This window comes from Brassica napus, chromosome C9 (genome assembly GCF_020379485.1).
Source record: "Brassica napus cultivar Da-Ae chromosome C9, Da-Ae, whole genome shotgun sequence".
Lineage (NCBI taxonomy): Eukaryota > Viridiplantae > Streptophyta > Magnoliopsida > Brassicales > Brassicaceae > Brassica > Brassica napus.
The window spans coordinates 38502708-38523921 of record NC_063452.1 but is presented as its reverse complement, the minus strand read 5'-3'; the positions used below and the strand labels follow the sequence as shown (position 1 = coordinate 38523921).

At 35.6% G+C, this 21214-nt stretch overlaps 3 protein-coding genes and 3 non-coding genes across 7 annotated transcripts; 4 read left to right on the top strand and 2 right to left on the bottom strand.

The window, feature by feature from the left end:
• Positions 1-363: 363 nt before the first annotated feature.
• LOC125593472 (ATP synthase subunit beta, chloroplastic-like) lies at positions 364-5882 on the top strand. The gene has a single exon (XM_048770139.1). The coding sequence runs from the start codon at positions 484-486 to the stop codon at positions 1978-1980; it is 1497 nt and encodes a 498-aa protein (XP_048626096.1). The 5' UTR covers positions 364-483; the 3' UTR covers positions 1981-5882.
• A 522-nt stretch (positions 5883-6404) lies between these two features.
• TRNAF-GAA lies at positions 6405-6477 on the bottom strand. Its single transcript has one exon. It is a non-coding gene; the product is annotated as a tRNA-Phe (tRNA).
• Positions 6478-7794: 1317 nt separating this feature from the next.
• Positions 7795-11473, top strand: LOC106438270. The gene is made up of 9 exons (XM_013879383.3): positions 7795-8219; positions 8391-9179; positions 9259-9465; positions 9546-9635; positions 9713-9820; positions 9901-10134; positions 10222-10572; positions 10651-10962; positions 11037-11473. The coding sequence occupies exons 2-9, from the start codon at positions 8403-8405 to the stop codon at positions 11322-11324; spliced, it is 2367 nt and encodes a 788-aa protein (XP_013734837.1). The 5' UTR covers positions 7795-8219; positions 8391-8402; the 3' UTR covers positions 11325-11473.
• Positions 11474-11713: 240 nt separating this feature from the next.
• On the top strand, positions 11714-15991 carry LOC106438279. Of its 2 annotated transcripts, XM_048770136.1 has the most exons (7): positions 11714-12212; positions 12304-13930; positions 14014-14284; positions 14390-14639; positions 14742-15029; positions 15105-15210; positions 15280-15991. In XM_048770136.1, the coding sequence occupies exons 1-7, from the start codon at positions 12184-12186 to the stop codon at positions 15889-15891; spliced, it is 3183 nt and encodes a 1060-aa protein (XP_048626093.1). In that variant the 5' UTR covers positions 11714-12183; the 3' UTR covers positions 15892-15991. The 2 variants fall into 2 exon arrangements, with proteins under 2 accessions (XP_048626093.1, XP_013734848.1); XM_013879394.3 differs by having other exon boundaries at positions 14014-14639.
• Positions 15992-16616: 625 nt separating this feature from the next.
• TRNAT-UGU lies at positions 16617-16689 on the top strand. Its single transcript has one exon. It is a non-coding gene; the product is annotated as a tRNA-Thr (tRNA).
• Positions 16690-17965: 1276 nt separating this feature from the next.
• Positions 17966-18052, bottom strand: TRNAS-GGA. Its single transcript has one exon. It is a non-coding gene; the product is annotated as a tRNA-Ser (tRNA).
• Positions 18053-21214: the final 3162 nt, after the last annotated feature.

Here is a 21214-nt window from a genome sequence, read left to right as displayed (position 1 = left end):
TAAAATAAAAGTAACGTAAGAGAGAATGAATAAAAATTAAAGGAAACTTTTTAAACGGGCTTCTGAATGATGAACAACAATAGCTATCTTGGTTCATATAAAATAGGATTCACCCCCATTGCGTAATGGTACTTATCGGATATAGAATAGATCCGCTTCCCTTTTTTCCTATGAATCGAATTGTTCCATTATTACTAACAGAATAAAACAAATATTAATCCTTTCTCCGAAATAATTACCTAAAATGGGGGGGGGGGGTCTGTAACATAGTTTTTTCCAATGCAATAAAGTTACATAGTGTCTATTTTTCATTGATAAAGGGGTATTTCCATGGGTTTGCCTTGGTATCGTGTTCATACTGTTGTATTGAATGATCCCGGTCGTTTTACTCCCATTTATTATTGAATTAACCAATGAATTTACTATCGAAGATTTTTTCTGTATTCGAAAAATTTCGCAACAAAATTGAACATATTTTTTATTATGAGAATAAATCCTACTACTTCGGATCCAGCGGTTTCAATACGTGAAAAAAACAACCTGGGACGTATTGCCCAAATCATTGGTCCGGTACTGGATGTAGCCTTTCCCCCGGGCAAGATGCCTAATATTTACAATGCTCTGGTGGTTAAGGGTCGAGATACGCTTGGTCAAGAAATTAATGTGACTTGTGAAGTACAGCAATTATTAGGAAACAACCGAGTTAGAGCTGTAGCTATGAGCGTGACCGAGGGTTTAAAGAGAGGGATGGACGTGGTTGATATGGGAAATCCTCTAAGTGTTCCAGTCGGCGGAGCGACTCTAGGACGAATTTTCAATGTACTTGGGGAACCTGTTGATAATTTAGGGCCTGTCGATACTCGCACAACATCTCCTATCGATAAATCTGCGCCTGCTTTTATAGAATTAGATACAAAATTATCTATTTTTGAAACAGGAATTAAAGTAGTAGATCTTTTGGCCCCTTATCGTCGTGAGGGAAAAATCGGACTATTCGGTGGGGCTGGCGTGGGTAAAACAGTACTAATTATGGAATTGATCAACAACATTGACAAAGCTCATGGTGGTGTATCCGTATTTGGTGGAGTAGGCGAACGAACTCGCGAAGGAAATGATCTTTACATGGAAATGAAAGAATCTGGAGTCATTAATGAACTAAACCTTGCGGAATCCAAAGTAGCCCTAGTCTACGGTCAGATGAATGAACCGCCGGGAGCTCGTATGAGAGTTGGTCTGACTGCCTTAACTATGGCAGAATATTTCCGAGATGTTAATGAGCAAGACGTACTTCTATTTATCAATAATATCTTCCGTTTTGTACAAGCAGGATCCAAGGTATCCGCTTTATTGGGTAGAATGCCTTCTGCTGTGGGTTACCAACCCACCCTTAGTACCGAAATGGGTTCTTTACAAGAAAGAATTACTTCTACGAAAAAAGGGTCCATAACCTCTTTTCAAGCAGTTTATGTACCTGCAGACAATTTGACTGACCCTGCTCCTGCCACCACATTTGCACATTTAGATGCGACTACCGTACTATCAAGAGGATTAGCTGCTAAAGGTATCTATCCAGCGGTAGATCCTTTAGATTCAACGTCAACTATGCTACAACCTCGAATCGTTGGCGAGGAACATTATGAAACTGCGCAACAAGTCAAGCAAACTTTACAACGTTACAAGGAGCTTCAGGACATTATAGCTATCTTGGGGTTCGACGAATTATCCGAAGAGGATCGCTTAACCGTCGCAAGAGCACGAAAGATTGAGCGTTTCTTATCACAACCTTTTTTCGTAGCAGAAGTATTTACAGGTTCTCCGGGAAAATATGTTGGGCGAGCGGAAAAAATTAGAGGGTTTAATTTGATCCTTTCTGGAGAATTTGATTCTCTTCCTGAACAGGCATTTTACTTAGTGGGTATTATCGGTGAAGCTACTGCGAAGGCTACAAACTTAGAAATGGAGAGTAAATTGAAGAAATGACCTTAAATCTTTGAGTACTGACTCGAATCGAATTGTTTGGGATTCAGAAGTAAAAGAAATCATTTTATCTACTAATAGTGGACAAATTGGCGTATTACCAAATCACGCGCCGATTGCCACAGCTGTTGATATAGGTATTTTGAAAATACGCCTTAATAACCAATGGTTAACAATGGCTCTGATGGGCGGTTTTGCTAGAATAGGCAATAATGAAATTACTATTTTAGTAAATCATGAAGAGAAGAATAGTGACATTGATCCACAAGAAGCACAGCAAACTCTTGAAATAGCAGAGGCGAACTTGAGAAAAGCTGAAGGCAAGAGACAAACAATTGAGGCTAATCTAGCTCTCAGACGAGCTCAGACACGCGTCGAGGCTCTTAATACGATTTGATTTTGTAACTAGCTGACGTATAAAAAAATAGGATCCAAAAGCGAGAAAAAAAAAAAAAAAAGCTGGCTACAAAAACTTATTAGACACCATTGATCATGGTGTCTAATAAGTTATACCTACTATTGGATTTGAACCAATGACTCCTGCCGTATGAAAGCAATACTCTAACCACTGAGTTAAGTAGGTTATTTATCATCGTAAAGAGAAGGCAAGGGGATACTTATCACATCGATAGGATTATAAATCCAATATTATTTCTAAGCAATACCAATAAACAACGAGATGAAAGAGATATAATGTTCGATCATGTAATATTAATCTTGACAAGAAATTATCTACATGATAAGATAAAATGTGGATCATAAACACAAGGGCTATAGCTCAGTTAGGTAGAGCACCTCTTTTACACGTTCGCCAAAGTTTTTCAGAGGAGTCCATCACGCAATCAAACCAATTGATTGATCTTATTAATAAATCGATGTCTTACTCCATGACCTTATTTTTAGGAAAAAGAGGAGAACAATAGCCTGACATTAGGTCCTATTAAAGTACCCCATTTCGGTAGGGAATTAATAGAACCCATCATTGATTTGAGATATTGATAGGGTGAATACCCAGTCTACTTAATGCTAGGCAGAATGAGTATAAGGAACTCAAAAAAGATCTTTTCGTCCTATGAACCTTAAGGTGTAGCAAGTTTCATATTTGATTTTTTAATCAGGATGTTAGAGACTATATTTAACTTAAGTTGATCTAGACCAAAAGCAAACCTACGTCAAGAGAACCCTTCTTTGAAACACTTTGGTAGTTCTTCTGTATTGTATTAGAATTAAAAAATAATCAATCAGAGTACTTGGAACCATTTCTTATCTTTTTTTTTAAGAAAAAATATGGTAGACTAACTGATCTTTCTATCAGTTAATGAAAGAGCCCAATGCAAAAAACAATGCATGTTGGGTCTTTGAAAGAGTTCGAATCATTTTGATAATAATAAGTTCGAGCTCTTTTACCGAGCAGGTCTACGGTTCGAATCCGTATAGCCCTAACTAATAAATTTATTCTAATAAATGACATTCAAATCCAAACAATTGGATAATTTTTGACTTATTATTGTATAATTTTTGACTTATTATTGTATTCTTTATTTCTAACTGGTTACTTTCAATTTGTTGGTTCATAAAAAAAACTCCCATACCCTAAACCATAAGTCCTGGGGGTCGTTCGGAATAAAACGGAAAACAAAATTTGATTTCATTTGATTTCAGTGGATCCAATCACTATCTATCGATATATCTAGATAGATACTTATAATTTAGAATAAACGTTTTTTATTCATTCATTTTCATAGTCGTAAGTGGATTTTTTGATACGTCATAATTTTCAAACGGAGATATTTTTATCAATTTGTTTTATTTTTAAATAAAACATAAACCAAATTTAAGAAACAGAAATAAAAAAAATTACTAGTTATTAATCATAATAATATTATATTATTAATATGAGAAACTATTAGTAATAGAAACATGGAAATATTAAGTAATAAGTGTACTGAAAATAAGATTACAATCAATAAATCTTAAAAGGAGATGTCTACCACAGCAACCAAACGAAAATAAATGATTCGATTAACCTGAATTTTTGTTTTGACGCAAGAGTTATATATCCCTTGCCCAATCCACTCCGATTAGAATTGACTAAGCGGGTATTTTTTCCACATTCATAGGAGTTCGTCTATGTTTCTGCTTTACGAATATGATATTTTCTGGGCATTTTTAATAATATCAAGTGCTATTCCTGTTTTGGCATTTCTAATTTCCGGGGTTTTATCTCCAATTACGAAGGGGCCGGATAAACTTTCTAGTTATGAATCAGGTATAGAACCGATCGGGGATGCTTGGTTACAATTTAGAATCCGTTATTATATGTTTGCTCTAGTTTTTGTTGTTTTTGATGTTGAAACCGTTTTTCTGTATCCGTGGGCAATGAGTTTCGATGTACTAGGGGTATCCGCTTTTATATAAGCTTTCATTTTCGTGCTTATCCTAATTCTTGGTTTAGTTTATGCATGGCGAAAAGGAGCGTTGGAATGGTCTTAGTTCGTTTCCTGAATACTTGTACAATAACAATAAAAAAAAAGTAAAAAAAAAAACCATTGAAACAATTATGAATTCCATTAAGTTTCCCGTACATGATCGAACAACAAAAAACTCAGTTATTTCAACTACGTTAAATGATCTTTCAAATTGGTCAAGACTTTCCAGCCTATGGCCGCTTCTTTATGGTACCAGTTGTTGTTTTATTGAATTTTCCTCATTAATAGGCTCCCGATTTGACTTTGATCGTTATGGGCTAGTACCAAGATCAAGTCCTAGACAGGCGGACCTTATTTTAACAGCAGGTACAGTAACAATGAAAATGGCTCCTTCTTTAGTGAGATTATATGAACAAATGCCTGAACCAAAGTATGTTATTGCTATGGGAGCGTGTACAATTACAGGGGGGATGTTCAGTACCGATTCTTATAGTACTGTTCGAGGGGTTGATAAGCTAATTCCTGTAGATGTCTATTTGCCGGGTTGTCCACCTAAACCAGAGGCTGTTATAGACGCTATAACAAAGCTTCGTAAGAAAATAGCTAGAGAAATCTATAAGGATCGAATTAGACCTCAATGGGGTAATCGGTGTTTTACTACCAATCACAAGTTTTTTGTTGTACGCAGTACACAGACTGGAAATTATGATCAAGAATTACTCTATCCACCATCATCTACTTCAGAGATCTCTACTGAAACATTTTTTAAATACAAAAGCCCAGCTTCTTCCCACGAATTAGTTAATTAGGGAGGATTTGAGAGAATAAGAAAAAAATCTTCATAAATTAGAACTCATGGTAAATGTGAAATACTTAAATTTATATAAAAAAGGTGTGGGGGAAATAAAAAAGATGCAGGGCACTTTGTCCGTTTGGCTAGCCAAACGCGGGCTGGTTCATTGATCGTTGGGCTTCGATTACCAAGGAATAGAGACTTTACAAATAAAGCCTGAAGATTGGCATTCTATTGCTGTAATTTTATATGTATATGGTTACAATTATTTACGTTCCCAATGTGCCTATGATGTGGCACCAGGTGGCCTCTTAGCCAGTGTGTATCATCTTACGAGAATAGAATATAGTGTCAATCAAGCGGAAGAAGTTTGCATAAAAGTATTTACTCACAGGAGTAATCCCAGAATTCCATCTGTTTTCTGGGTTTGAAAAAGTACGGATTTTCAAGAACGGGAATCTTATGATATGTTAGGAATCACTTATGATAGCCATCCGCGGCTGAAACGGATCTTAATGCCCGAAAGTTGGATAGGGTGGCCTTTACGTAAGGATTATATTGCCCCCAATTTTTATGAAATACAAGATGCTTATTGAATGATAAAAAATTTGAATGATAAAAATGAGTCTTAGTTTCTACAACTACGGACCTTCGCGGAATATTTTGAATTCGAGTCATTTTTAGATCAAACAAACAGAAGAATTAAGGTCTTATTCATATTATTATAGATAGCTTAATCTCCAATTTGAAAGATACTTTTTTCCTAAAAGCCGAGCCAATAGGATGAACTAAAAAAAAAAAGAGTTCTGCATTATGAACTTTGTATCGCGCACATAACTTAGTAAACTTTAGTCACATAACTGGGAATGAATAAATAAGATCGGAAAGCAATACAATAAATGGTGGGGGGGTTAAAATTCTATTTCTATTGTATCTAATCTAATGAATCTTGGGGGTATTTCTGCCCTTCAACGATAGATACTATAGATAGATATAGATCTTTTTTTTTTACTTTTTTTTTATTCTTTCAGCCAGAACTTTCCTTTCGAATATGTATTAGGTATAAAGTCTTATACATTTTTTTTGAACGGATGGATCCACAACATGAACAAAAAAAGAGAGGGGGATAAAGGATTATTGCACTTTTTTTACTAAAGATACGTTTAATTTTAAGACTATAAACTTATCAAAATTAATCAATCCTATGCCAAGAACCAGATTTGAACTGGTGACACGAGGATTTTCAGTCCTCTGCTCTACCAACTGAGCTATCCCGGCCATTACCGAAGTATCATTATCATTTAAAAGATGACTTAGGTCTATGTCAATTAAAAGAAACGCAAAAGTAGTAAATGAAAAAAGTTTTGGACCGGGAATTTATTGGATCTTCGTAAAGAAGACTTTCTAAGTTTTAGAATGAAAAATTATTTAGATTCGAAATAATTCAAATCAATATTTCTTTCTCATTTGTATATGTATGATATATCCCACAAGACTTGTATATAATAAGAAAAGAAATTCGAGTTTGTAAAAGTGTCGGATGAATGAAAAAAGATAATGAATTCTTGAATAACTAAAAAAAGGGTAAGGTGTCGAACAGATTTTTTTAGGGAGTAGGGTTGGGGATAGAGGGACTTGAACCCTCACGATTTTAAAAGTCAACAGATTTTCATCTTACTATAAATTTCATTGTTGTCAGTATTGACATGTAGAATGGGACTCTATCTTTATTCTCGTCCGATTAATAAGTTCTACCAAGGATCTATCAGACTATGAAGTGAATCATTTGATTCAACACAAGGGATTGAACTCCATTTGTTAGAACAGCTTCCATTGAGTCTCTGCACCTATCCCGCTTTCTAAACTTTGGTTTGTTCGCGTAACCCATGATTTGGCTCAGGATTGCCCATTGTTAATTCCAGGGTTTCTCTGAATTTGAAAGTTATCACTTAGTAGGTTTCCATACCAAGGCTCAATCCAATTAAGTCCAAAGCGTCTACCAATTCCGCCATATCCCCCTTTTTGCTTTGAGATTAGGATCTCATTATGATGTCTTTCCACTTTTTCTTATGCCGAAACCTTGGAATTCATTACATATAGATACTTATTTTATTTCTTTGGTATCTTCTTGTATTTTTTTTAGCCCCATCCATATTGATTTAGTTTAATCAACAAAGATTCTATAATTTTTGTATTTGCAATTCAATATGGTTATATATTAGAGAACATATATATGTTCTTCCTTTTCTCATCGTTGTCTTCAATTTTAAGAAATAGTCGAACGGTCGATTCGTTTTTTTTACTTCCATGAAAAGAAATTTATGATCATTATTGAAACTTAGAATTCTAAAATGTGCAATGGAAAAAGATTCTAAGTCTACTTCGTAGATTTGAAATTCGAATAATTCTAAAAAATTATATTTGAAATGAATATTCGAATATTCATTCTAATAATTCTATGAAATAATAAAGAAAATAAAAAGAGAAAAAGTATAAAATAATAATAATCACATGAGGTTAGAACAAAAAACCAAGAATTTCAAATCAGATATCATTTAACTTAAAAAAAAGCTTTCCGGTCTAATTCACTACAGGAAATAAGGGTTTTAATAGCAATGTAATATAGCGGAAAAGAAGTTTGTGCTATTGTATGTTTGTGGCTAGAAATATAATAGCGTTTCTTTAAGTAAAAAGCTATTATATCTGGAGCGGCAAAATGAAATTTGCAAGCGCGCATGTTTTTGGGATTTTGATCTTTAGATTATAGCACTGAGAAAGAATAATCGTTATGGTATCCTCGACCGCTTATTTTTTTATTAAAACCCGCGAATGATAAATTTTGTGGGAAATATATCTTTGACCAAAGCAAAGAATATTTAGTACTTTTTCATTAAAACAAAAGAATATCGTCTCTGCATTTTCTCTCCCAAAGTGTTCTTCGTGAGACCCCTTCGGAATCATCGATCTCTGTCTTCTTTGTCTTCATCGATCTCTGTCTTCTTTGTCTTCTTCGATCTCAGGTTTGTCTTCTTTGATCTCTGTCTTCTTTAACTTGCATGCATCATGATAATAATCGATTGCTTATTATCTCAATAGATATGTATCGATCGTCTTCCATTTTTACAATCTACAATCATGAAAATTAATCGATTGCTTATTATCTCAATAGATCTCAAAAATGATTTTTTTAGGAACAAATTAACATGGGGCCGAAGACACGAGGAGGAATGGTTAGAAGAAGCAGACGTTCCCAAGGTCTGGAAGCAGAAACAGAGTTCATTGAGATAACCAGAAAGAGTACGAAAATGCGTAAGTTAAATAAGGGAAAAGAAGTTGCTATTGAAGAAGAAAACATTGAGATAAGGCAAGAAAGTGCTGACGAAGTCCCGACAAAGGTTTCTGAAGATGTTAATGAGGCGGATGGTGATGGTGATGGTGATGATCCACATGTGGAAATTGAAGTTGAGAATGTCATTGCTGAAGAACAGTCTCAGTCTGAGAATGGAGTTACTGAAGAACCTTCTCAGCCGAGAGAAGCTGACATGGAAGCTGAAAATGGAGTTACTCAAGAACCTTCTCAGCCGAGAGAAGCTGACATGGAACCTGAGAATGGATTTACTCAAGAACCTTCTCAGTCGAGAGAAGCTGACATGGAACCTGAGAATGGAGTTACTCAAGAACCTTCTCAGCCGAGAGAAGCTGACATTGAAACTGAGAATGGCATTTCAGGAGCAGAAGCATCGCCATCTGATGGAAAACAAAAGAAGAAAAGAGGACCCACAAAGATGCGTAAAGTGGCCAAGGATCATCAAGAGAAGGTTTCTGTGTCATTCACTGAGCTTGGCGAACATGTAGGTCCTGGATCAGTGACACTTTCATCGTTCCTTGGACCCCTTGTACGCGAACATGTGACTGTACTTCTTGATGATTGGAGGAATCTTGATAAGCAGACAAAGGACACATTATGGGAGGAAATTCAGGTATATATATGCCCTTAAGTCTATTGTATAATGTCTTTGTAAGGATTATAATGTGTGGCATTTGCATACATTACTGCAGGCGAGGTTTGATTTGAAAGAAGAGTGGCAAAAAGATTCAGTCTTCAAACAGATGGGCTGTTTGTGGAGATCTGGAAAGTCAAGGCTTGTATCACAACTGCGAAATGCAAAAAGCTCCACAGAGAGAGCAGCACTGAAACCAAGCAACATTCGATCTGTTCAGGTTTGGAGCGCTTGGGTTAAGAGTAGGACTTCGTCTGTGTTCAAGGTGAAATATACAGAGCATTTGGTTTTTAAGTGTTTACTTCGGAGATTTGATTGATCAAATTTGATTTAATAATATTGTAGGCAAAGAGTGAAAAGTACAGAGCACTAAGGAGAGCTCAGATTCCTCACACCACTAGTCGTAGAGGAATGAATCGTCTAGCTTGTGAAATGGTAAGTAACAGTATGTAATTATATTATATCTGAAGATAGAACAAACTGATAAGTAAAACAATATATCACTCTTGTAGAAAAAAAAGAGTGAAGACCCTAAGAAGATTAGCCGGAGCAAGGTCTGGATAGCAGGACACACTCACTCTGATGGTAGACCTGTTAGACCTGAGTTTGCTGAAACCATTGTAAGGTTTCATTGTCTGATTAATTAAGTTACTCTTTTTGGTATTGAAAAGGACCATAACTTATATTGTGTTTGTCTCAGGAAAAAATAATTTCACTTGATAGTCAAATGGACTCCACATCCAGTGTTAATATAAAAGAAGATGCTGTTAGTCAAGTGTTGGGAGTAGACAAACCTGGACGAGTCAGAGGGTTGGGAAGAGGGATTACTGCTACGAAACTAGCATTCTTGTCAGCTAGAGACTCCAAACTTGCCGACTTGGAAAGCGAGATTAAAGACTTGAAGATTCTGGTCCGTGACTTAGCTGGAAATAAGGTGAATTTTCTTTAGTTTTAACTGGTTATATAATGTAGAATTTCCTTGATTGATATAAAATCAATGATTCATTTTATGTTTTTACAGAAAAACAATGATGATTGTGTTTCTCCATCTGAGGCTAGTTATGTATACAAAGAAGGAACTAGAGTTCAACTACTTGATTGGTGTGAGTCAAAAGATGTTGTTGTCGCTGAAGGAGAATTCTGCTCTGCTGAAGGTACATACAAGATTGGTCGTATTCCGATTGGTCCTAACGCCGCGGCGGTTGTTGTAAAGTCGGTATCAAACCCGAAGGCATCTGTTTGGAGGCCAACTACGGATGTGCGTAATCTTCAGGAAGCAGCGGGATGCAAAATTCCATGGCCAATTGATAAACTGATACTAGATAGTGCATCGAACAACCATCCAGTTTCCTCGGATGTGTTAAGATCAAAGGTCATTCCATTAGCACGTATACTTACGTTTGTATTATAAAATTCAACATGATACTAACCATATGCATTGTCAATATAGAATACTACCGTAGATGATCTTGAAAGGTGCAAGATCTACGATTGGGTTAAGGGCGTCGAGGTAATCGCTGAAGGTTTTATGGGTTCGACTGACCCATATGAGATGGTGAACAATGTTCCTTTGGGTCCGAATGCTGTAGTTATGAGAGTTGCTAAGGTGATTAATGGGAAAGCTTTTCTATGGAGGCCAACAAGTGACATGACAACAATGAGTGATGCTGTTAATGAAAAGATCGCATGGCCGCTCCATAATGTATCAGTAATTAAAGTTCCTGAAGATGAAGGGGAAGCTAGTGTCAGAAGGCCTTCATTGGTAAATTTACAAACTTCTCTCTTTTACAAACTTATTTAGATGTAGTTGGTGTGATGTATTTGTTGTGCTTGTAGAGTCCAAGTGGCAGCACTAGTTCCACCCGTTCAGGTGGTAAAAAGAAGTGCATCTTGTTGGACCACAACAACTCAGGACGGAAAGTCGCAGAAGGCAGAGTAAGTAGTACTGATCCATTGTGTTTAGTCCATCACGTCCCGTTAGGTCCCAATGCAAGTCGGGTCTGGGTTGAAGTGGCCTTGATTGAAGATGCATCTCTATGGAGACCAAACTCTTTTCTGGAAGACATATCAGATGCTGTGGGCAGCACAGTGGCTTGGCCAAATGATAAGATTCTGTATGTTTAAATGTACTCGATCGAGTATTCTCAAAGACATATTTATGGATCGGAGTATGCTTGTTTTGTTTTAAGACATATTTTGCTTGTTTGGTTGTAAGACATATTTTGTTTGGTTGTTAAGACATATTTCTAATAAGATTATGTAGGCTTGGCATATATATAAATTATAAAAATAAGTGGTCCTTTAAAATTTTTAAAAAATAAGTGTTTCAAAATAATTTATACAATTTAAGTGTTCCATTAAAATTTTTACAAATAAATTGTTCATAAAAATTTATACAATTTAGATTTTAGGGTTTATTTAGGGATTCAACCCTATTGTAACAAATTTATACCCTATCATCATATAGGGATTCAAATTTAGGGATTCAACCCTATTGTAACAAATTTATACAATTTAGATGAAACAAATTTAGATTTTAGGGTTTATTTAGGGATTCAACCCTATATAACACATAAGGATTCAACCCTATCATCATCTATTCTCCATATAGAGAAATCATTTTATACTTATTTCAAACATATAATATTTTTGTTAAAAAAAATTAATAATAAAATTTATTAAAATTTAAATTTTGTTTATAACATAATTTCCCATCATTTTCATGCATTTTTCGTAATTTAAAAATAAATTAATATAGAATTGTACATAAACCAATAAGAAGGAATGGTGGGGATAGATGACGTGCCTTCATAGAAGCCGTAGGATCTGATTTTTTAATCTTTCAATCTCCGTCTTTCCATCGGAGATCTGTTCATTCTCCTTCTGCGATTACTCAAATCTAGGTTTAGTTCCTTTTGCTGACGCCTCCTTTTCGAAAATCGAAGGTTTCAGTCGATTTCCCTCGAAGTTATATTGTTCTGATATGGAAAAAGCATGGGTTTGGCTTCCAAGGTAGTAATCTTTTCGACATTTTAATTCATGACGAATTCTTCTTCTGTTCCAAATTTTTTGTTCTGATTCTGTTCCTTATATATATATATAGGGCTAGCCTCGAATATTTCGAAGGAGCAACAGGCTTTGTTACTGCATCAGCGAGGAGGTTAGGAGATCCGACAGAAATATTATGTCCCTGTACTCACTGCAGAAACCTTTCCCATCAAGTTTTAGACAAAGTAACGGAGCATCTTGTGATTAGGGGTATGGATAAGAAGTATATGAGGAGTTCTTGTTGGAGTCTTCATGGTGAGAGAAGGTCTGATATGAATGATAGTGTCCCTCAATCAGAAACAGAGGCTTATGGTTTGCTAAGGACGGCTTATTTTGATAGTGGTGAACCTGATGAACCGCCTTCTGATGACACTGGAGGAGAGCCTGTACATGGTGAACCTGATGAAGACTCGGAGTTTAGGAAGAAGTTGAGAGATGCTGAAACTCCATTGTACTTGACATGTAGCAAGCACACCAAAGTTTCTGCGATCATGGCCCTTTACCGCATCAAAGTAAAGAGTGGAATGTCAGAGGCTTACTTTGATCAGCTACTGTCGGCATTACATGACATGCTACCAGAAGGTAATGTACTACCAAAGTCGACTGATTCGATTAAGAAGTTCTTGAAGATTTTTGGGTTTGGCTACGAAATGATTCATGCGTGCAAGAACGATTGTATTCTCTATAGGAAGCAATATGAGGAGTTGGAAACCTGCCCAAGATGTAGTGCTTCTAGATGGGAAATTGATAAGCACAGTAATGAAGAAAAGAAAGGAATTCCTGCAAAGGTCCTACGGTATTTTCCGATCAAAGACAGATTCAAGAGGATGTTTAGATCAGCAAGGATGGCTGAGGATTTGCGATGGCATGCCAACAATGCCACTGAAGATGGTATAATGCGACATCCTGTTGACTCGTTATCTTGGGCTCAAGTGAATAATAAGTGGCCAGAGTTTGCTAGTGAAGCAAGAAACCTTCGACTCGGCCTGTCAACAGATGGTATGAACCCTTTCTCTATCCAGAACACAAAGTATAGTACTTGGCCAGTGTTGTTAGTCAATTACAACTTGCCACCAACTCTGTGTATGAAGGCTGAGAACGTCATGTTGACTATGTTGATCCCTGGACCGACGGCTCCGAGCAACAACATTGATGTTTATCTAGAGCCACTGGTTGAAGACTTACAAGAATTGTGGAGTGAGGGGATTCAGGTATACGACTCATTCCTGAAAGAGAAGTTCACACTAAAAGCTATGTTGTTGTGGACTATAAGCGACTACCCGGCTCTAGGTAGTTTGGCAGGTTGTAAAGTTAAAGGGAAACAAGCATGCAATGTTTGTGGAAAGGATACACCAAATAGGTGGCTCAAGTTTAGTCGCAAGTATGTGTATTTGGGGAATAGGAAGCGACTAAGCCCTGGACATCACTACAGACGCAGGAAAGGATGGTTTGATAATACAGTGGAGAAGGGGACTGCAAACAGGATTCAAACCGGTGCAGAAATATTTGCAACACTAAAGAACTTCAGGAATGACTTTGGAAGATCTTTAGCAAAGAAAAAAAAAAGGAAGAGAAATGTTGTCTCAGAAGATGAGGTGGCTGAAGACGAAGAAAATGATGAAACGAGTGATCAATGGAGGTGGAAGAAACGATCAATATTCTTCGATTTACCGTACTGGAAGGTATTATAGCTATTGTTAGACTGAGATACGATTGTCACATTTTGTTTATCCATTAACTGATCATTCTGTTTTCAATGTGTTAGGATTTGCCGGTGCGTCACAACATCGACGTCATGCACGTGGAAAAGAACTTGTCTGATGCATTATTATCAACGCTGATGCAGAGTGCTAAGTCAAAAGATGGCCTCAAAGCGAGACAGGACTTAGAAGATATTGGAATCCGGAAAAACTTGCACACACAGGTACGGGGAAAGAGATTCTACTTGCCTCCAGCAACTTATTGGCTCAGTAAGGAAGAGAAAAAGATATTTTGTCAAAGGTTGTCTGCGTTTAGAGGCCCTGACGGCTACTGCGGTAATATTGCAAATGTTGTTTCAATTAACCCTCCTATGATTGGAAGTCTTAAATCCCATGATCATCATGTACTAATCCAAAATCTGTTACCTGCTGCGTTACGAGGGTTGCTTCCAAGAGGACCAAGAGTGGCAGTAACTCGAGTATGTAACTACTTCAACAGATTGTGTCAGCGTGCTATTGACGCGGAGAAGCTGATAACTTTGGAAAATGAGTTTGTGGAGACAATGTGCCAACTCGAGCGGTTCTTTCCTCCATCGCTCTTCGATATCATGTTCCACCTTCCTTTACACCTAGCAAGAGAGGCACGTTTGGGAGGTCCTGTGCACTTTCGTTGGATGTATCCGTTTGAGAGGTTTGTTTTCATTTTGTTCGCGTAATGTAAATTGTTTATATCCTGAACTGTTTTTCCGATCAACTGAGGTTTGTAACTATTGCTATATTGTTTGAGCTGTAGATACATGAAAACACTCAAGGCATATGTAAAGAATTTTGCTAGGCCAGAAGCATGTATGGCTGAGGGGTACTTAGCTGGAGAATGCATAGCCTTTTGTTTAGAGTTCCTAAAGAATTCTGTACCCGTTGAAGAAGTACTTAACCGTAATGAAGATATTCAGTCTGATGGAATGGTTCTTGAAGGTCGACCACTGCAAAAGGGAACAGAGCTTATTCTTTCAGAGAAAGATAGAGACATAGCACATCGATATGTTTTGATGAATATGGCTATTATGGATCCCTATGTTGAGTAAGTTCTACTGTCCCTCTCAAATTCAGATTTTTTTATCAGTCTGATAACTCTCTACTTTGTTATGAGAACCAGGAAGCACTTACAAGAACTGCAAGATAATGATGTTCGATTAGCAACAAATGAAACTTTGTTATGGAAGCATCACACCCAACAATTTGCTGAATGGGTGAAGAATAAGGTTTGTACAACTTCACTATCTGTTCACTTTTCTATTCACATAGCTCACACAGTTTTACATCCTTGTTAGATACCTTCTAACTCAAAGGAGCATTCTACGAAGCTGAGGTGGTTGGCCTTTGGACCAAGGTTTACTGCTCATACCAATAAAGGTTTTGTCATTAACGGGAACCGATTTCACATACAATCCGTTAAGCGAAAGACTCAGAATAGTGGAGTCACTTACGAAGCTTTCAGCATGTGTAGATCTTCTGCAAGAGATACAAGACATACAGCCGATATGGTCACATATTATGGAGTGATAACAGAGATCATTCTTCTCGATTACCACATGTTCAGCGTTCCTTTATTCAAGTGTAATTGGGCGAACAGAGGCTACGGTGTTAAGGAAGAAGATGGTTTCACCCTTGTCAATCTTCATGTCAACCAAACGCCATATTTACAAGATCCATACATTCTACCATCACAAGCAAAACAGGTATTTTACTCTAGAGAAGATGAAGAATCGCCTTGGTATGTTGTTATGAGAGCACCACCGAGAGGATATCATGAACTCGAGACAGAGGAAGACGTTGTCGGAGCACCATTACTCGCACAGGAATTTGATGATACAGAGCAATTGTCTGATGATGAAAGTTTTTGTGTTAGAGATGATTGTGATGGAATTATAGTTGCTGATTGATTTTTTTTGCATGGAAAATTTGTGAGAATTGAATATATTTTTTATTTTCGAATATTTTAATTTTCTTCGAATTTTAATTAGAATTAATTTTTATTTTACATTTTTTGATTCTCTATTATTTTAAAAATCAAAATATTAAATAAAATTTGTTATAAACAAAATGAAACAATTGCATATAAAAAAATGCAATGAAATGTTCAAATATTGCTATTGATAGAAGACGACAATAGTAATTACAAATCGCTATATTTAATTTTAAAAAATGCTATAGTTAAAAAGTTATAATATCATTTTGGCGACGCTATAATACAAATTTACAATTGCATAACAAGAACCGCTATTAATAATAAAATATCAATAGCACAACAAAAATCCGCTATGAAATGTACGAGACCTATTATCGCGGGCGATATTGGAGCGCTTTCTACAACGCTATGGTAGCGTCTTATAGCGCTTTAGCGGTGCCATCAAAACCCTTATTTCCTGTAGTGATTAAAATTTTCTTATTTAGAAACTCATGAAATCAAAATTAGAAAGTCGATAGATTGCTATATTATATTAATTCATTAAGGTATTTAATGATAGTCACTATTTATTTGAGCTATATTCTGTTCTAGATTATCGAAAATATGATGAATTCTAAATAGATAAGTAAAAATATGAATAGAATAGTTAATTAATACGATCTAGTAGTTTAGTGAATTTGTATACACTATTTTAGTTGAGTCCGCTTAGCTCAGAGGTTAGAGCATCGCATTTGTAATGCGATGGTCATCGGTTCGATTCCGATAGCCGGCTTTTACATAGTTTTTCATTTTTTTACATGATTTTTAATGTACTTAAAAAAAAAAAGATTGAAAAGACTTCTTTCACCTTTTTCCAAGAGTTACCACGCCATTTATATTATGTCATATAAACTTTCATATAGGAATATATATTGGGGTAAAGTAAAAGGGTTAGATCTTGGCAAAATAAATGAAGAAAATAAAGGAAAATTTTTGTGATTTATTGATTTATATATATTGTATATACAATAAAAAATCTGTATATTGAGAGAATATATCTTCTGACTCTTTGTATTCCAATAGTTTATTGGAGTGGATTTTACGTTATTTATCATTATCTTTTAGTTCAGTTTTAATTTTGTTTAGTTTTTGTACAATTTCAATAAAAAAAGGAGTCTTTATGTCACGTTACCGAGGGCCTCGTTTTAAAAAAATACGCCGTCTGGGGGCTTTACCGGGGCTAACTAGTAAAAGGCCTAGGACAGGAAGCGATCTTAGAAACCAATCACGCTCCGGAAAAAAATCTCAATATCGTATTCGTTTAGAAGAAAAACAAAAATTACGTTTTCATTATGGTCTTACAGAACGCCAATTACTTAAATATGTTCGTATCGCCGGAAAAAGCGAAGGGGTCAACAGGTCAAGTTTTATTACAATTACTTGAAATGCGTTTGGATAACATCCTTTTTCGGTTGTGTATGGCTTTGACTATTCCTCAAGCGCGCCAATTAGTTAACCATGGGCATATTTTAGTTAATGGTCGTATAGTTGATATACCAAGTTATCGATGCAAACCCCGAGATATTATTACAGTGAAGGATGAACAAAACTCTAGAACTTTGGTTCAAAATCTTCTTGAGTCATCTGCCCCCGAGGAATTGCCAAACCATCTGACTCTTCACACATTCCAATATGAAGGGTTAGTCAATCAAATAATAGATAGGAAATGCGTCGGTTTGAAAATAAATGAATTGCTTGTCGTAGAATATTACTCTCGCCAGACTTAAAAAACCTAAGTGAAGTAAAAAAAAAATCACTAAAAACAAGAGTTCGGACAACTCCCCTTTGCCCGCTTTTTTGATTAAAACTCAAAAGGCACAAGGTAAGGGATTTTTTCGGGGAATCTTTTTCCTATTCATGTATCATAGATTGGTAGGGAGGTTTGGATCCCTTGTTTGCTCTTCCCAGCATTTTCCATAGCAAAGAAATGTAGATTTTATATCTATTTTTTTTATTTGATTTGATACGTTGTGGTCAATCACGTAAGATTGGTTATTTAGTTGAAAGTACGGAAAGAGAGGGATTCGAACCCTCGGTAAACAAAAGTCTACATAACAGTTCCAATGTTACGCCTTCAACCACTCGGCCATCTCTCCGACATCAGGATTATGACTGAGTTCCTGGGTGAATAGCGAGTTATTCTTTAGATTATTGTTAATAGATACCTTTTTTGATCGGAAAAATTGGAAGTTGATAGAATATTTTTTTATAAAAAATGAGTCAGCTTTTATGTTAGTTCGTACTATAAAATTCCTTTGTTTGTGAGAAAATTTTCTCACAAAAGAAAAGTTAAAGGAAATAAAAAGAGTTATAGAATGGATTACTACCTATGCCAAGATTGCGTATAAATGGAAATTTTATTGATAAAACCTTTACAATTGTAGCCGATATCTTATTACGAGTCATTCCGACAACTTCCGGAGAAAAAGAGGCATTTACTTATTACAGAGATGGTGCGATTTGATTATCATTATCATTTTTTTTTATTGCTCACCGATTTGGAATAAAAAAAAATGAGTATTGAAAAATCTACGCTTTTGAAGGTGAAGTTTATAATATAAAAAAGCAATCCCTTCTGTCATGTATCCACGATTAGTGCAGCCTTAGATGCTTCAATTATGAATTCTAGTATTGAGCAAAAGGTTTTTACCTACGGTTCCCGTATTACAGATCAATCCTACTAGACTAATACAATATACGAATAGGAGGCACAGGGGAAGAAGCACTATGCCGCGAAATCAACAACACGAAAACTTTCTTCAAAAAGATTCCTTTTCTTTCTTCTTCTTTGGGATTGGGACTAATTAAAATGGTTGGAACAATAAACATCCATCTCGTCCGTACTTTGGATACCCGTATAACCATTGAAGACTGTTGAAGTGACTAATTCCTGGAAATTTAGGGGCGTTGAGAACAAAGAAATTGTTAGAGTTTTCTTTTTTATTTTTATCTAGTATGAATATGAATACACTTGGTAGTAAGAAAAGATATTTTACAGGAAGGTTGGCTAGGGATTTCTTGTAAAAACATTAGCCCCGCTTAGTTCATAATGACATCAAATTTTTCCATATATTTATTATTTTCATTATGCACCTAAAGGAGGAGCCGTATGAGATGAAAATCTCACATACGGTTCTGAAACGGAGAATTCATTAAAGCGAATGACGACCGTAACGGATGTCGGCTCAATCTGAAGGAAATTATGCGGAAGCATTACAGAATTATTATGAAGCTATGCGACTAGAAATTGACCCCTATGATCGAAGTTATATACTCTATAATATAGGCCTTATCCACACAAGTAATGGGGAACATACCAAAGCTTTAATTTAGAATATTATTTTCGGGCATTAGAACGAAACCCCTTTTTACCACAAGCTTTTAATAATATGGCTGTGATCTGTCATTACGTGCGACTATCTCCACTATAGAAAAAAGAACGAACAGCTAGTCAATGAAATACTAGAAACAAAAAAAAGGCTTTCTACATAAGCATCGTCCAAAATGATTTTTTATCAGCTGTAGCAAATAAATAAACTTCATGGATCGAAATATGAAGTGAAGACTAGATATGCCTAAATACTTTATTTCTATGGATTAAAAAAGATTTAATTGATAGAGGAAGCACCGTAAAGATCAACTGGAAAGGTTTTGGACCGATACAACAAGAGCTGTTTATTTATATCATAATATGAGATAAATCTTAGGAATCTACTTATGTAATAGAGTGGATCCCCTAAGGTATTGAGCAGCGGTGTAGCATCAGATCCTAAAGACAGTAAGTCTTTTTCTTTTTTATGAAGTATGAAAAAAAGTCTTTTTCAACGATTCTATATAAATTTATATATGAAAGCGGGATAGTTACCTTTCAGAAAATTCTAATATCTAATAACAGTGGACATGCCTTTTTTTTCTGAAGGTAGGAGAAAAGATAAAACTTATTATTATTAGATTAATTAATATATTAATTAAATCAAAACGAAAGTTTGAAACTCATGTAATTACTCTCTTTTGTTTAATCCAAGAAAAACCGAATGAATATCTATAAGAAATCTCATTCAATTAGACATTCAATTAGATATAAATTTAAAGTAGGTTAAAGTGAAAAAAACTGGTACACCAAAACAAAAGAGTTGGTTGTCGAGCCGTATGAGGCAGGAAACTCTCAAGTACGGTTCTCAGGGAGGGAATTGACCCGCCTATTCCGACCGTGGAGAACAGGCCATTCAACAAGGAGATTCTGAAATGGCGGAGGCTTGGTTTGCTCAAGCCGCTGAGTATTGGAAACAGGCTATAACGCTTACTCCTGGTAATTATATTGAAGCACAGAATTGGTGGACGATCACGAGGCGCTTCGAATAAGAACTTTTTCTTTGTTTCTTTTTTTTTTTTATTCTATAATATATCTTTATTTGTTTTTACAATTCATTTTTTTTTTGTTTCTTGGCCCTCTCTGTCAAATAAAACAGATTTTTTTTTTTATCAGAAGAACCAATCCCAGAAAAAAATTCATTATATCCTTTTCTCAAATCGTTCTATTTAATCTGGTATTCTCTAGGGATAAGTAGTACATGAATATGAGAATATCTATAATATCTATATCTAGTTTTTTCTATTTTTTTCTTTTCGACTATTAAAACGAATAAAAGGGATTTGAAAATGACTAAATATAAATACTAGAATGTTTTTTAGTAATGACTAATAAGCGGTTATTGAAATAGGATAATATCCTCTATTTAAAACATAAAAAATAGGCTATATTTCGGAACTTATAATTGAAATATGAATACACTAGATTAAGTTATAAAAAAAATTCTTTGTGTACCAATACTAATGTAAAGGTGCGAAAACGTTTTTTAATTAAAAAAAAAGTGGGGGGGGGGGGGGGGGGGGTCCGTTGAGCACCCTATGGATATGTCATAATAGATCCGAACACTTGCCCCAGATCGACTTCCAGATCATAATTGCTCTAGTGAATAACTAAAGAAAATGGATGAATAGATGGGAGATAGAAGAGAAAGAAAAAAATTCTAAGCATCTATCATCGGTTCACTAATTATTTGAGTGACTGTTGGCGGGTTTCTTTGTATGTGTTGTCCGGAAAGAGGAGGACTCAATGATTATTCGTTCGCCGGAACCAGAAGTCAAAATTTTGGTAGATAGGGATCCCATAAAAACTTCTTTCGAGGAATGGGCTAAACCCGGTCATTTCTCAAGAACAATAGCTAAGGGACCATCATTTAGCTATCGCAATTCTT

Coding starts and splice junctions, on each gene's coding strand:
- LOC125593472 (XM_048770139.1), top strand. CDS start 484: ATGAGAATAAATCCTACTACTTCGGATCCAGCGGTTTCAATACGTGAA.
- LOC106438270 (XM_013879383.3), top strand. CDS start 8,403: ATGGGGCCGAAGACACGAGGAGGAATGGTTAGAAGAAGCAGACGTTCC. Junction 10,135..10,221: donor GTGACTTAGCTGGAAATAAG/GTGAATTTTCTT, acceptor ATGTTTTTACAG/AAAAACAATGATGATTGTGT. Junction 10,573..10,650: donor CGGATGTGTTAAGATCAAAG/GTCATTCCATTA, acceptor TTGTCAATATAG/AATACTACCGTAGATGATCT.
- LOC106438279 (XM_013879394.3), top strand. CDS start 12,184: ATGGAAAAAGCATGGGTTTGGCTTCCAAG. Junction 14,640..14,741: donor TGGATGTATCCGTTTGAGAG/GTTTGTTTTCAT, acceptor TTTGAGCTGTAG/ATACATGAAAACACTCAAGG. Junction 15,211..15,279: donor CTGAATGGGTGAAGAATAAG/GTTTGTACAACT, acceptor CATCCTTGTTAG/ATACCTTCTAACTCAAAGGA.